The following is a 12843-nucleotide window of genomic DNA, read 5'->3' as shown; positions in this document are numbered from 1 at the left end:
AGGGGGGGCGATGCCCAGAGCGATTGCCATTCCATTAACGTTTAGCAGCCTTTTCTCATTCCATTAACATTAAAAGCCTTCTTCTGCTTAACTTGTTAAACAGAAGAACTAGAGGCCAGAATTGGATACTTTCTGTGCTTGGGTTTAGTCCATATTGTGAATACTTGGAGGCAAAAGGAATGTGGAGTGAGCACACAGAGAACAGCACATATTTGCTGAAAAAACAATAGTAAATATATATTAGGAGACAGAACTGCTGACGACCGTAAGCCTCGCCCTCTCCAAGTCGACCCGCCTGTGCAGCAAATTCTGCCAAATTGCCAGAGAGGCAGCAACTCGGGAGAGAAAAGCTGCTTGATTGAAAGGGCTAAGAGCATCCTAAACCGAGATCCGTCGCAAGATTTTTCCCTCCTTCGGTGGAGCGAACTCCCAGCGCGGGCGGGAGGGTTCGAGTCTACCCACTGCGGACCCACCCGGCTTCGCGCTGCAGCTGTCCTACAACGAGGGCAAGTGGAAGGGCCGTGCGGAGCTGGGGCTACTCCTGTGAGCGTCCCTCAGTCAGAGGCCGGCGGGGACTCGGGGCCGGCTCGGGAGCTGCGGGGGGTGGGGGACGCGGCTCGGCGAGCGCCCCTGCCCCGCTCCTCCCGGAACCTCAGCCCAGAGCGCCGCGGCCCCGCGCGTCCCCGCGCCTACCCCTCCGTCACACGCCTCGCCGGCGGCCGCTCTGGCGCACGCGCGCGCGGTCACGCGCAGGGCGGGGAGGGGCGACGGCCTCGGGCTCCTGGCCGCGAACCTGTCAGACCCGAGGAGCCGTCCTGGAGCTGCGGGCGCTGCGGGCGCTGCAGGGGAGAGATCAGCCGCGTGCCCCGCGGCTCCGGGCTGAGCTGAGCGAGCCGGACCCACCGAGCCGGCCGGGGGCGGGGAGATGAGTGGCCGCCCTTCGGTGACTCCCCAGAGAGACGCGCCGCCCCCTCGCGGAGCCGCGGCGCCTCCGAGCTGGCCCTGCGCCCCTTGCCGCCCGGAGCTTCGGAACTTGTGGGCTCTGATGGAGCTCCTTTAATCTAGGACGCTTCGTTTTCCACAGGATGGGGAGGGACGCACGCCCGTGCCACCGGGAGCTGGCACCCCAGTGAAGCAGGAGCCCGCCGGCCGTCCGCCTGCCGGGAGCCGTTCGTTCGGCGCCGCGGCAGCGCAGCCTCTGCCATGGCCGGATCCGGTGCGTGGAAGCGCCTCAAATCTCTGCTGCGGAAAGATGATGCGCCGCTCTTTTTAAATGACACCAGCGCCTTTGACTTCTCAGACGAGGCGGGGGACGAGGGGCTTTCTCGGTTTAACAAACTTAGAGTTGTAGTGGCAGATGACGGTTCTGAAACCCCGGAAAGGCCTATTAACGGGGCGCACCTGGCCCTCCAGGCCGACGATGATTCCTTGCTGGACCAGGACTTACCCTTGACCAACAGTCAGCTGAGTTTGAAGGTGGACCCCTGTGACAACTGCAGCAAACGGAGGGAGTTGCTGAAGCAGAGAAAAGTGAAAACCAGACTGACCATTGCTGCCGTTCTGTACTTGCTTTTCATGATTGGAGAACTTGTAGGTGAGTTGTGTGGCCAACTCACTTGCCATTTCCATTTGTCAAGCTTTAGATACATGTGATTTGAGGTTTAAACTTTCTTTTCATGAAGCTTGTTATTTATCAAGATACTGATCTCTTGTCATGTGAAAAGGCCACACAGTTTCAAAGTGCAGCTCAATCTAAGTACAACATAAATTTATTGTATACCTTCACTGTATATTATGTAACTTCCTCTTTTGAAAAAAGAATTGAGATAAAACACCAGGTTAAAATAATGCATGATTCTAAAGTTACTTAGAATCATAAAACTTTACAGTATGAAGGGGTCTTAGTGAACACCTGCTTCGCCTTCGTTTTCACATAAGGAATCTAAGGGCCCAGAGAGGTTAAATTAGTTGTAAAGAAATGATATAATTAATGGAAGAGTCACATCTCCAGGCCCAGTCTCTTGATTTTTTTCTGTACATTCGACTTATGTGGCCTCTTTATACTATTTTCCACTGGATTTATATCCAAGAGATTTGCAAAATTAAATACTAACAACTAACCCGAAAGTTACTCATTATAAGGGGGATCTGAAAGGTACCAGAAAATGGCTCCCCAGAGTTTATGAACTTGGTTTTATTTTTTCATTGTTTAGAGACTAATATCACAGTCACTCCAGTGTAACTGCTAATTTATCTTAGTGACCATTTACAAAGTGACATTAAAGCAGGGAGTTCATTTTCCCGTGTTGTCTCTTAATGATGAAACATGACAAGGACAGAGGTGGCAATCCAGGTTTAAGGTGGTGGTGGGAGGTTAAATGTCCAAAAGTTGTATGTATGTCCTACCTCATTTCATATCACTCCTCCCCACTGCTCACTTCAGCCAAGCTGGCCACAACTCAAAAGCTCTTCTGTCCTTAAGGCCTTCACACTGGCTGGTCCCTCTTTCTCAGTGGCTTTCAAATTATTTTGACATCACTACAGTAGGAAACACAATGAACATTGTGACTTGTGTAGGTGTGCATCATACATATGTATATGTACACACATATGTAAATATATGTATAACTGAAATTTTATTTCATGTGATGTGTTTTAATATTTTTCCAATTGTGGTCCCATCCCACTTAGTTGATTTCATGGTCCACAAATAGAGCAAGGTCTGCAGTTCGAAAAACACTACTTTATGTGGATTGCCTTTTCCCAAATCTTCTCTTGGCAGGTTTCTTGTTACTGGTGTCTCCTCTCAAAACACTCCTCTAAGAGACCTTATCTGATTAACTAAAGTACACCTTCTCCCTTGTTCCCTCCCCAACTTTAAAAGCCCACAACATCTGAGATTATCTTTTTTGTATATTTACTTGTCTTATATTTACTTGTTTAATATCTGTCTTTCTCTATTGAAATACAAGCTGAATTCCCAGCACCCAGAACAATGATTGGCACAGAGTAGATACTCATTAATTTTTTGTTGAATAATTTTTATTGTGTTAGAGAATTATAAATGCTTAAGCCGTGAAGAAATTAAAAGATGGGAGTGAAGCTGTAGCCAGATAAGGCATGGTGTTAGCAGACTAAGATTCAATGACTTATGCAAATTCACATAACTACAATATTGAGTTATTTGGACGTAGTGATTTTTTGTTAATATTTAGTATTTGAAGTTAAAATCACATTAATCACAATTTTCCCCTGTAAAATTAATTTAGAATTTATTTTGCCAAAGTAAAGATTATTAAGATATAATTGTCCTGACTTAACTATTTTTAAAATCTCTCATTTGGCAAATGTTTTGCGAAAACCACAATAAGTACGAAAATCTTTATTTTGAAATATGAAGATCTTTTATTAAACAACACAGATGCTAGTACTTAGGATAGGCATTAACAATAGTGTTTAGAATGTAATATAGAGTTAGATTGTACATAGTACAGCATTTATTAAAATATGTCGAAGGACCTAGAAATAAAGCATTTTTATAAGCATGGAGTAATTTTTTTTTAAAGATTTTATTTATTTATTTTTAGAGAGGGAAGGGAGAGAGATAGAGAGAGAGAAACATCAATGTGTGGTTGCTGGGGGTTATGGCCTGCAACCCAGGCATGTACCCTGGCTGGGAATCGAACCTGGGACACTTTGGTTCCCAGCACTGAGCTACGCCAGCCAGGAGCATGGAGTAATTTTTTAAATGAAGTAATTCGAATACTGAAAGAGGAGATGATTTTGAATCTGGCTTTGCCACTACCTTGCTCTGAGACCTTAGACAAGGTCCATTCTTCCATTCAGCAAATATTTTTTTGAGTACTATATGTCAGGCACTGCGCTATGTGGATATACAGTGGAGAACAGAAGTATTATCCCTACTATCTGAAGCATGTAGTCTAATGGAAGACACAAATGTTAAACAAATAAACACACAAGTAAATTTAGAAGTAAAATGGTCTTAAGAACTAAGAAGAAAAAGAACAAGGTACTATAAGACATAGTAACCAGTGAGACATACGTTATGTATGAGCCAGATACAGTTAAAATTAAAAAAAAAAGAATAGTAGGAGTTATTCCTACTATTGGAAGCAAATGGAGTAGAGGAGTTTTCCAAGTGAAGAGAACAGCATTTATAAAGGTCCTAAAACAGACCCTTTCAAAGGACCTAAAAAGAAGGCCAGTTTGGCTGGAATGTAGAAAGCAAGAGGGAAAGAGGCTGGGGTACCACATCAGGTACCCCAGTTGAAGCTTCAAGAGGTCCAGTAAGATGAGAACTAAAATATTCTTGGGGTTTAATAACTGCATTCTTATTGGAAGTGAAAAAGATTAAAAAGTGAATGCAAACAGACCTCTAGGTAAAGATGGCTAATGAACTCATGCATCTAATTGTGCTGTCTCCTGAAGCCTTTCTTAAATTTACAATAAAGGCATTTATATACATAATCTCCACAAAGATGTAGAAAACTGGAGAGGGGACAATAGCAACACAAATTTGGGAAACTAGAAAGGAAATTGATAAATGACGTAAGTGACTTAATAAACCCAAGAAAGCCACCCCCTAAGCAATTAGTAGGGAAAGCCACAAACTAACCTAAAGCATGAGAAACACTTAGAGGACTTTTTCAAACATAAATTACTGGGCCATAGTTTCTAATTAAGTAGTTCTGGGATAGGGCCTGTGAATTTGCATTTCTAACAAGTTCACAGGAGATACTGATACCGCTGATCTGGTGACCACTGTTGAGAACTACTGTAGTAGATGATCCTAATTAGGCCCAGAATTGGTTGCAGCAGATACCCCTAGAAGTGTGGGTAAAGAGGAAGGCTAACATAAGGAACTCTAGTTAAAACCTGTTTAAGACAGTCAGACATAATAATGTACTAATATAATTAGTATCCACAGAGATAAGATTATGTACCCCATGAAACAAGAACAGATTGCTTTAAAAAAGAAATTCGGGTTTTTTTTTAAAGAGGTTTTCAGCAACGAAAACATTTAAAAAATTTTTTTCACTTCAAATTTTTAACTCTACAGAAAAGTAAGAAGATAAACTAAGGTAATTGTGTATCTCTTTTACCCCTCTATTAGGAGATATTGCTGTGTATATTCAAATGAATCAGGCATTTTTATCTTTTATTAGAACTAATGTACATTTTATGAGTTTATTCAGTTTAATTTTATGTTCAACCCTCCCAAACAAGTGAATACCTACTTCTTCTTCAGCTTTATTATATTTAGATATTGTGGTTATGAATTTCACTGTCTCGTAGTATAATTAGTTGATTGAGTAAAAGCTGTAGTGCTAAAACCCAAAATTTACATGTTTTACCCTGCAGTTTAATGGTTCTTAACTTTTTAAGGTCATTGACTCCTCAGAAAATCTGTTCACAGAAATGGACATTCTAGCTAGAAAAATATATGCATATTTAATGTTTTGCATAAAATTTCAGGTACCTTGATTTCATTGTAATGGGATAAAAATTTAGTTAGCTCATGTTTTATAGGATGTTACATATTTTTGGCTTGATTGCTTACATTTGTTATTTTAGTTAACTCATTCCTTCTCCCCTCTCGTCCTTACTCTAAGGTGGATACATTGCAAATAGCTTAGCAATCATGACAGATGCTCTTCATATGTTAACTGACCTAAGTGCTATTATACTGACCCTGCTTGCTTTGTGGCTGTCTTCAAAATCACCAACCAAAAGATTCACCTTTGGATTTCATCGCTTAGGTAGGTAATTCAGAGGGGTTTTTTAGTTTAAAAAATTTTATGGTAAGACAACAATGAACTATATATACCTTTGATTAACTTAAATCTTTCTGGTAATAAGTTCTGTTGAAGTAGATGAACAAAGCAAATAAAAATAGGTGAACATGATTTTTTTAGATGTATATCTTCCCATGTACATTCAGCCCAGTCATATAAACACTTTACACATATAATATTATATGATAGAGGGACTTCCAGTGAAGATAGAGTGGCTTAAGTAAATGCAGCTCACCTCCTCTCACAACCACATCAATTTTACAACTAAAAATATAGAACAAACATCACTCATAAACAAAAGAAATCAAGTTGAAGGGAAATCTGACAACTACAGAATTAAAGAAACCACATCCATCCAATCTGGCAGGAGAGGCAGACACATGGAATGGGCTGGTCCCATATCCACGTGGAGTGGATAAAAATTTGGGAGGGATATCTCAGGAGCAAGGACCCCCAGCCCAGGGTTCCAAGCCAGGAAGATAAGTCCCCATAGCTTCTGGCTGCATAAACCAGTGGGGATTGACTTGGTGGAAGAAACTTCTGGAGTCTCAAGCAGTTCCTCTTAAAGAACCTACACACAAACTTACTCAGACTCACTGCATCTAAGCTCCAACACTGGAGTAGCAGCTTGAAAGACACCAGTGGCATACTGGGAGGAACTGAAGTGTCTGGCATTAAAGTGAGAGCTGGGGGACAGCTTTTTCTCAGACAAAAAGGGGGACAGAGCCACAGAGCCAGCAGGTGGATATCATATCTGAAACTTCATCAACCTGGCTAACACTCTGCCCTGCCCTGGCAATCCCCTGAGGCTCTGTCCCACCCAATTTACAGCTGTTAACAGTAGCTTTTTCCACAACTTCCTAAATCCTCTCAAACAAGCAAAAGCTGGCTTCAGTGATACCCAGCCCCCTTACCTCTTGCTAAGGGGCCTCAGGCACAACACTAGCAGCAGCCAACCTTGGTTCACAACTTGGCTTCACCTGGAAATCTCCAAGCCCAGTATAAGTAGCAGCCATCTCAGACTGCTTATAGCACTGGCAGAATGGTCTCAGGAAAAACAAAGGTAGGGGCTGACCTTGGCCTGTACCACCCCAAGAAACCCCAGGACTTGCACAGCCAGTGGAAAGCTACAGACCATGTTAGAGCACCACCACCACCCTGCCCCTGCACAACTGATCCTCCATGGAGGGTGGAGGTTGGTGGTTAGTGATCACAGCCATTCCTTGCAACCGACTGACCTGGGAAAACCCCTCGCATTGATCTGCCTACAGCAACCAAGATTCAACTACAAGAGGACGGTATACTCAGCCCATACCAAGGGCATACCTTGAGTAATATGGGTACCCAGCTTGGGTAATAGGGGAGGTTGTGCCACTGGACACTACAGGACAACTACTACATTAGGCCGTGCTATCAAGACAGCTCAACCTAATATAGAAACAAATACAAGGAGGCTGCCAAAATGAAGAGAAAAAAAAAAACATGGTCCAAATGAAAGAACAAATTGAAAGTCCAAAAGAAAAAGAACTAAACAAAATGGAGATAAGCAATTTATCAGATGCAGAGTTCAAAACACTGGTTATAAGGAGGCTCAAGGAATTTAGTGAGGACCCCAACAGCATAAAAAAGATCCAGTCAGAAATGAAGTATACACTAATTGAAATAAAGAATAATTTACAGGGAAACAACAGTAGAGTGAATGAAGCTGAGAATCAAATCAATGGTTTGGAATATAAGAAAGCAAAAAACAACCAATCAGAACAACAACAAGAAAAGAGAATCCAAAGAAATGAGTATAGTGTAAGCAACCTCTGGGACAACTTTAAACATTCCAACATTCGCATCATAGGGGTGCCAGAAGAAGAGAAAGAGCAAGATATTGGAAATCTATTTCAAAAATAATGAAAGAAAACTTCATAATTTGGTGAAGGAAATAGACATAAAAGTCCAGGAAGCACAGAGAGTCCCAAACAAGATGGATGCAAAGAGGTTCCCCCCAAGACACATCATAATTAAAATGCCAAAGGTTAAAGATAAGGAGAGAATCTTAAAAGTAGCAAGGAAAAAGAAGTTACCTACAAGGGAGTTCCCATAAGACTTTCAGCTGATTTCTCAAAAGAAACTTTTCAGGCAAGAAGGGAGAAGGAAGAAATACTCCAAATCATGAAAAGCAAGAACCTACAGTCACGATTGTTCTATGCAGCAAAGCTATTACTTAGAATCAAAGGGCAGATAAAAAGCTTCCCAGAAAAAACTAAAGGAGTTCATCACCACCAATCCATTATTGTATGGAATGTTAAAGGAATTTATGTAAGAAAAAAAAGATCAAAACTATGAACAATAAAATGGAAAAAAATGCAACATTATTAACAATTGAATCTAAAAAAGAAACTAAGCAAACAAGAAGAACAGAGACAGAATCATGAACACGAAGTGTCTTTTGATGGTTGCCAGATGGGATGGGGATGTGGCGGAGTGGGTGAGGAAGTGAGGGGATTGAGGAATACAAATAGGTAGTTACAGAACAGCCATGGGGATGTAAAGTACAGTATAGGAAATGGAGTAGCCAAAGAACTTGTACACGTGACCTATGAACATGAACAATGGTGTGAAGATTGCCAGAGGGAGTGGGAGGAGCTTAGTGGAGGGGGAGAAGGGGGGTAAAATTGGGATAACTGTAATAGCATAATCAAAAAAACACAATTTTAAAAATTATTTGATAATCATTAATTTTTAAATGTGTTCCCTACTTCCTAAAGATGTTATCAGGAAAAAAATCATCTTCTATTTATTGAACCAAGCAAAACCATGTGGGTTTAATTAATGAATGAATCTACTTAATTAATTTCTTTCACTTAGGTTATTCCAACCAAGGCTACTATAGCCCAGATTTTAAGCATTACTATAATACATATAACATATGAGTATACTCTGTGGCTGACCTTCATTGAGGCCATTTTATTGATATAATTCTGTGAATGCTGACAGAGATCTTTGCTTTACCAGATTTTAGTCAAGTCTCCTGAACCTTCTCTGAAGCCCATCTGTGCACTTTCTTGTAAAACCTAATTTTAGCAAGAACCTTGCATAAGCCAATTTAACAGAACCTCCCACTCTCAATATCTTATGGGTTGCCCCCAAGTGATGACTTGTCTTCAGCAAGAATTCTGTTAAGTCAGTTTAACTAGAATCCCGCTTACTCCTATTTCTTCCTAGTAATTTTCTGTACACAGACTCCCACCCTGCTTCTTGTCTATAATTCCTACTTGCCCACACAATATTCAGAGTTGAGCCCAAACTCTCTCCCCAACTGCAGAATTCCATTGCAGTGGTCCCTATGCATATCTCAATAACTTCTTCCCCCATTGAATGAATTCTTTTACCATGTTTTAATGCACATATTTTATTTTTCTATTTTTAACAAATATTAATATTTAACTGAGGTTAAATCATATGTAATCATACACAACTGTGTTTCTTGCTGTCTTACTGTTTTTAAATTTTTGCTTATTTTAAAATATATATATAAGATAATTGCCTGGACTCTTATATGAAGTGCCATATGTCTACATGTCATTTGCTTAGAACCCAAACATTGACATTTAGGTAGCTTCAGCAAAACCTGTCTTAAAGAACGAGAATTAACATACTGTCATTTTATTTTGTGGAGACACTGACACTCTTGGCTAATGTATCTATCAGTTCCTCCCCTTTGTTGTTACTTTTTAGCCTAATATTAACTCAACATCTAGGTCTTCTAAAATGTAATCACTGGATATTCTATTATATAATTTGACACTGTAGTTGAATAGCTATATTCCACATAGCTATCCAAGCCCTCTGGTTGGGAAATTATCTAGTATCTCATGCCTCGGCACTCTCAACTGCTGCACAAAAGAGCTAAAGCCCTGAGTGAGGTTTTCTGTCATTTTTAAAGCCACTGCATAATGCATTTGGATGTGTTCCTAAAGGAAGCCCCACTACTTTCCAACATATTAACATTCATTTTTTAATTGATTGACCTGGAGTTTTTTTAACAAGTTTAAAATTATTTTCAAACTTTATATTTTTTGTGATTTAAGCACCTGCATTTTAAGATCTAAAACAGCATTATGGAATGGGGACTTTTACCCTCTAGCACTATTTGAGAGAGTGTTTCATTTAATAGTTCTGTGGTTCTTAACCTCTTTTAGGATATAGACCCCTTGGAACTCTAATGAAGGCAGTGGCACTCCACCGCAGAAACATGCAGTAACAGAACATAAAATCCTGCATATTAGTTAAAAACCAGTAATGGTGAAAATTCTATTAAATATCAAAGAAGTGCAGTGGAACCTCGGTTCTCAAATTTATCTCTTTCCAGAAAACTGTTCAAGAAGCAATTTGTTTGAAAACCAAATTTCCTTTTTCACCTGAGAGACAAGTGACTGATCATACAGGTATCAGCATGAAAGGGCTGTCAGATAGAGAATGAAGACCCAAAGTTCAGTTAGACCACTGAGACATTTTTTCCATGAACAACTTGGTCGGGAACTGAATTGTTCAAGAACCAAGATGTTAGAGAACTGAGGTTTGGCTGTACTTAGTATTTATCCAGATAGTCACTTTGTGTACTCATAGATTATAAGCACTATGAAAAAAAAATGAGAGAAAATAGAACTGACTGGTCCTATTGTGTCTCTGAAAATTTCTACAGAAAGTCAGATCTTTCCCTTTCCTTAAAAGTGCTAAGTTCAAGATATTGGACTAGAGATCATCATTTGAGTCCAGTCGGTCCTAAGCGTCCATTGAAATAAAAAGTACCAGAACAACAGAGAGAAGCAAATGGTTGGGTCACTGGTAAACAAGAAATTTCCAGAAATCTCTGGAAGTTAGAAAGTAGATGGGAGGGGATTGAAGGAAAAAAACAAGCCAAGAAATAACAAGCCTAGAGTATACTGAGCCGGGAACTGGACCAGCCCAACATATCTCCAAAGAAGGCTCAGACAGAGATGATCAGAAGTGAGAATGGGGACTAAAAACAAGGAAAATTAATTAAATGACTATAAATAGGAAACTGCTCCCACTAATTCACTATGCTCCTACCTTCCTTCCCACCCCCACCTCCACTCAAGCAGCCTGCATTTCCCCCACTGTAAAATAGTTCTTCTAGAAAGAAATTGAACAAGATATTTGGGGAAAGCTAAGCTTTCTAGTGTAGCTGTTGATTCTCCAAAAGAAGTCTTTTTCGTACTAGAATCAGGGTTCTGCAGCCTTATAGCTTCGTTCCTACTCACCCTAAAGTTCGGTACAACAATAATCTTGTTCTAGGCTGCCCTGCCCTACACCCCTTATTAGTAATGATTTTTATTAGTTGATGGCTTATCCTTCTGGCATTTCCTTTTTACAAAGACAGTTCCCCTATTCTTCTGCACTAAATGTGAATGGACAACCAAATATTTTTTGACAAGTGAGAAAAACCAGCAGCATGAAAGAAAATGAACAAAACTGATAGAAAACTTGATCCTAGAGAAAAGAGAGGTAATTTGAGGAACAGATTTTAAGTTATGTTTTAAGTTATCTTATTAATATACTCAGAACAATAAAACAAATATTTTGAAAAACATAAGAAAAAGCTTTTTGAAACTAAAATATTGCTGAAATTAAAAATTTTTTTGCCAATAGGACTAGAAAATATAATCAAGAAAGTCTCTCACAATATAGAACAAAAAGATAAAAACAGGAGGAAAAAGTTAAAAACTACAAAAGAGCAATCTAGGGTGTTCAAAGTAATACTATTAAGAACCTCGGAAAAAGAGAACTTAAAAAATAAAAAGGAGTGACTGCGTAATGGGTATAGAATTTCTTTTTGAGGTCATGAGCACATTCTGGAGTTAGTAGTGATTGTTGCATAACCTTGTGCTTATATTAAAAGCCAATGAATTGTACACTTTAAAATTGTTAAAATGGTAAATTTTAGATTATGTGACTTTTATCTAAATTTTAAGTTATTTTAAAAAGTAAAAGGAAGAGGATTGTTAAGATACAGATAGATCTTAACCCCTAATATTCATTTCCCCTTCTGGAAATGAATATTTTCCAGAGCTGAGGAGGAACTCAGCCTTCACAGTAGAAGGGCCCTTTTGGATCTTCTTTGTATTCCAAAATCTTATGAGGCTCTATCTAGATATAGAACTTATTTCATTTATTCTGTTCTTTGTAGTAGTGATGGAAGGAATGGGAGAAAAACCTAATGGTGACTTGTGGAGCATGAAAAAGACAAAAAAGATATGTAGAATTGAATAAAGCTATAAACCAAAGCAGTGGCAGTCCCTATGTTCCACAAAAGACTACTGCTTCACGAGTAATCCCCAAGTTCTGTCGGGGAAGGTGTATTGGACACATTTAAAGAATGTGCCTCTTGTGACCTCCAATACCCAGAGCTGGGGAAGGAATCCCCCTAGGAAACTTCTGGTTTGTTACTACTGTTAATTTTTTTGTTTGGCTTATAGGGGTAGGACAGGTTGTTTTTTCTCTTTGTTGACTTATTTTGTAAATATGTAAAACATGTTGCAAAAGTTAAATTATTTTAAAAAGATTTGTAGAGAAGTCTTCCTTTAATTATGTCCCTCCAACCCAGCCTCCCACCCCACTGCATATTAGTAACCATTTAAATTAGTATCTTGCCCTAGCTGGTGTGGCTCAGTGGATTGGGTGCCAGCCTGCAAACCAAAGGGTCTCTGATATGATTCCCAGTCAGGGCACATGCCTGGGTTAAGGGCAAGGTCCCCAGTAGGGGTACATGAGACACATTCTCTCCCTGTTCTCTCTCCCTTCCCCTCTCTCTAAAAATAAATAAATAACACCCTTAAAAACATAAATTAGTTTCTGGTCTACCCTCACAGTATTTCTTTTTGAAAGTATAAGCAAATATATACTATACATGTTCATATCCCGCTCTCTGCCATCCTTTCTTATGCAAAAGGCAGCATACCATGTAAGACCTGGAGGTGTATCTGTGAATGATAGCCAGACATTAGTAGTATCA

The 12843-nt window shown here is 39.8% G+C and overlaps 1 protein-coding gene across 5 annotated transcripts in view; it reads left to right on the top strand.

Moving 5' to 3' along the window:
• Positions 1-742: 742 nt before the first annotated feature.
• SLC30A4 (solute carrier family 30 member 4) overlaps positions 743-12843 on the top strand; it is a 30721-nt gene continuing 18620 nt past the window's right edge. The window contains exons 1-3 of one of the 5 annotated variants that reach the window (XM_036032994.1): positions 743-1594; positions 5634-5780; positions 10513-11604. In XM_036032994.1, the coding sequence (XP_035888887.1) occupies positions 1204-1594; positions 5634-5780; positions 10513-10538 (564 nt within the window). In that variant the 5' untranslated portion in view covers positions 743-1203 and the 3' untranslated portion in view covers positions 10539-11604. Of the gene's footprint in view, positions 1595-5633; positions 5781-10512; positions 11605-12843 lie in introns of those variants that run through there. The other 4 variants (XM_036032987.1, XM_036032983.1, XM_028507510.2 and 1 more) reach the window with 4 other exon arrangements.

The sequence above is a fragment of the Phyllostomus discolor genome, chromosome 1, assembly GCF_004126475.2.
Source record: "Phyllostomus discolor isolate MPI-MPIP mPhyDis1 chromosome 1, mPhyDis1.pri.v3, whole genome shotgun sequence".
Lineage (NCBI taxonomy): Eukaryota > Metazoa > Chordata > Mammalia > Chiroptera > Phyllostomidae > Phyllostomus > Phyllostomus discolor.
This window is presented reverse-complemented; position numbering and strand designations above follow the sequence as displayed.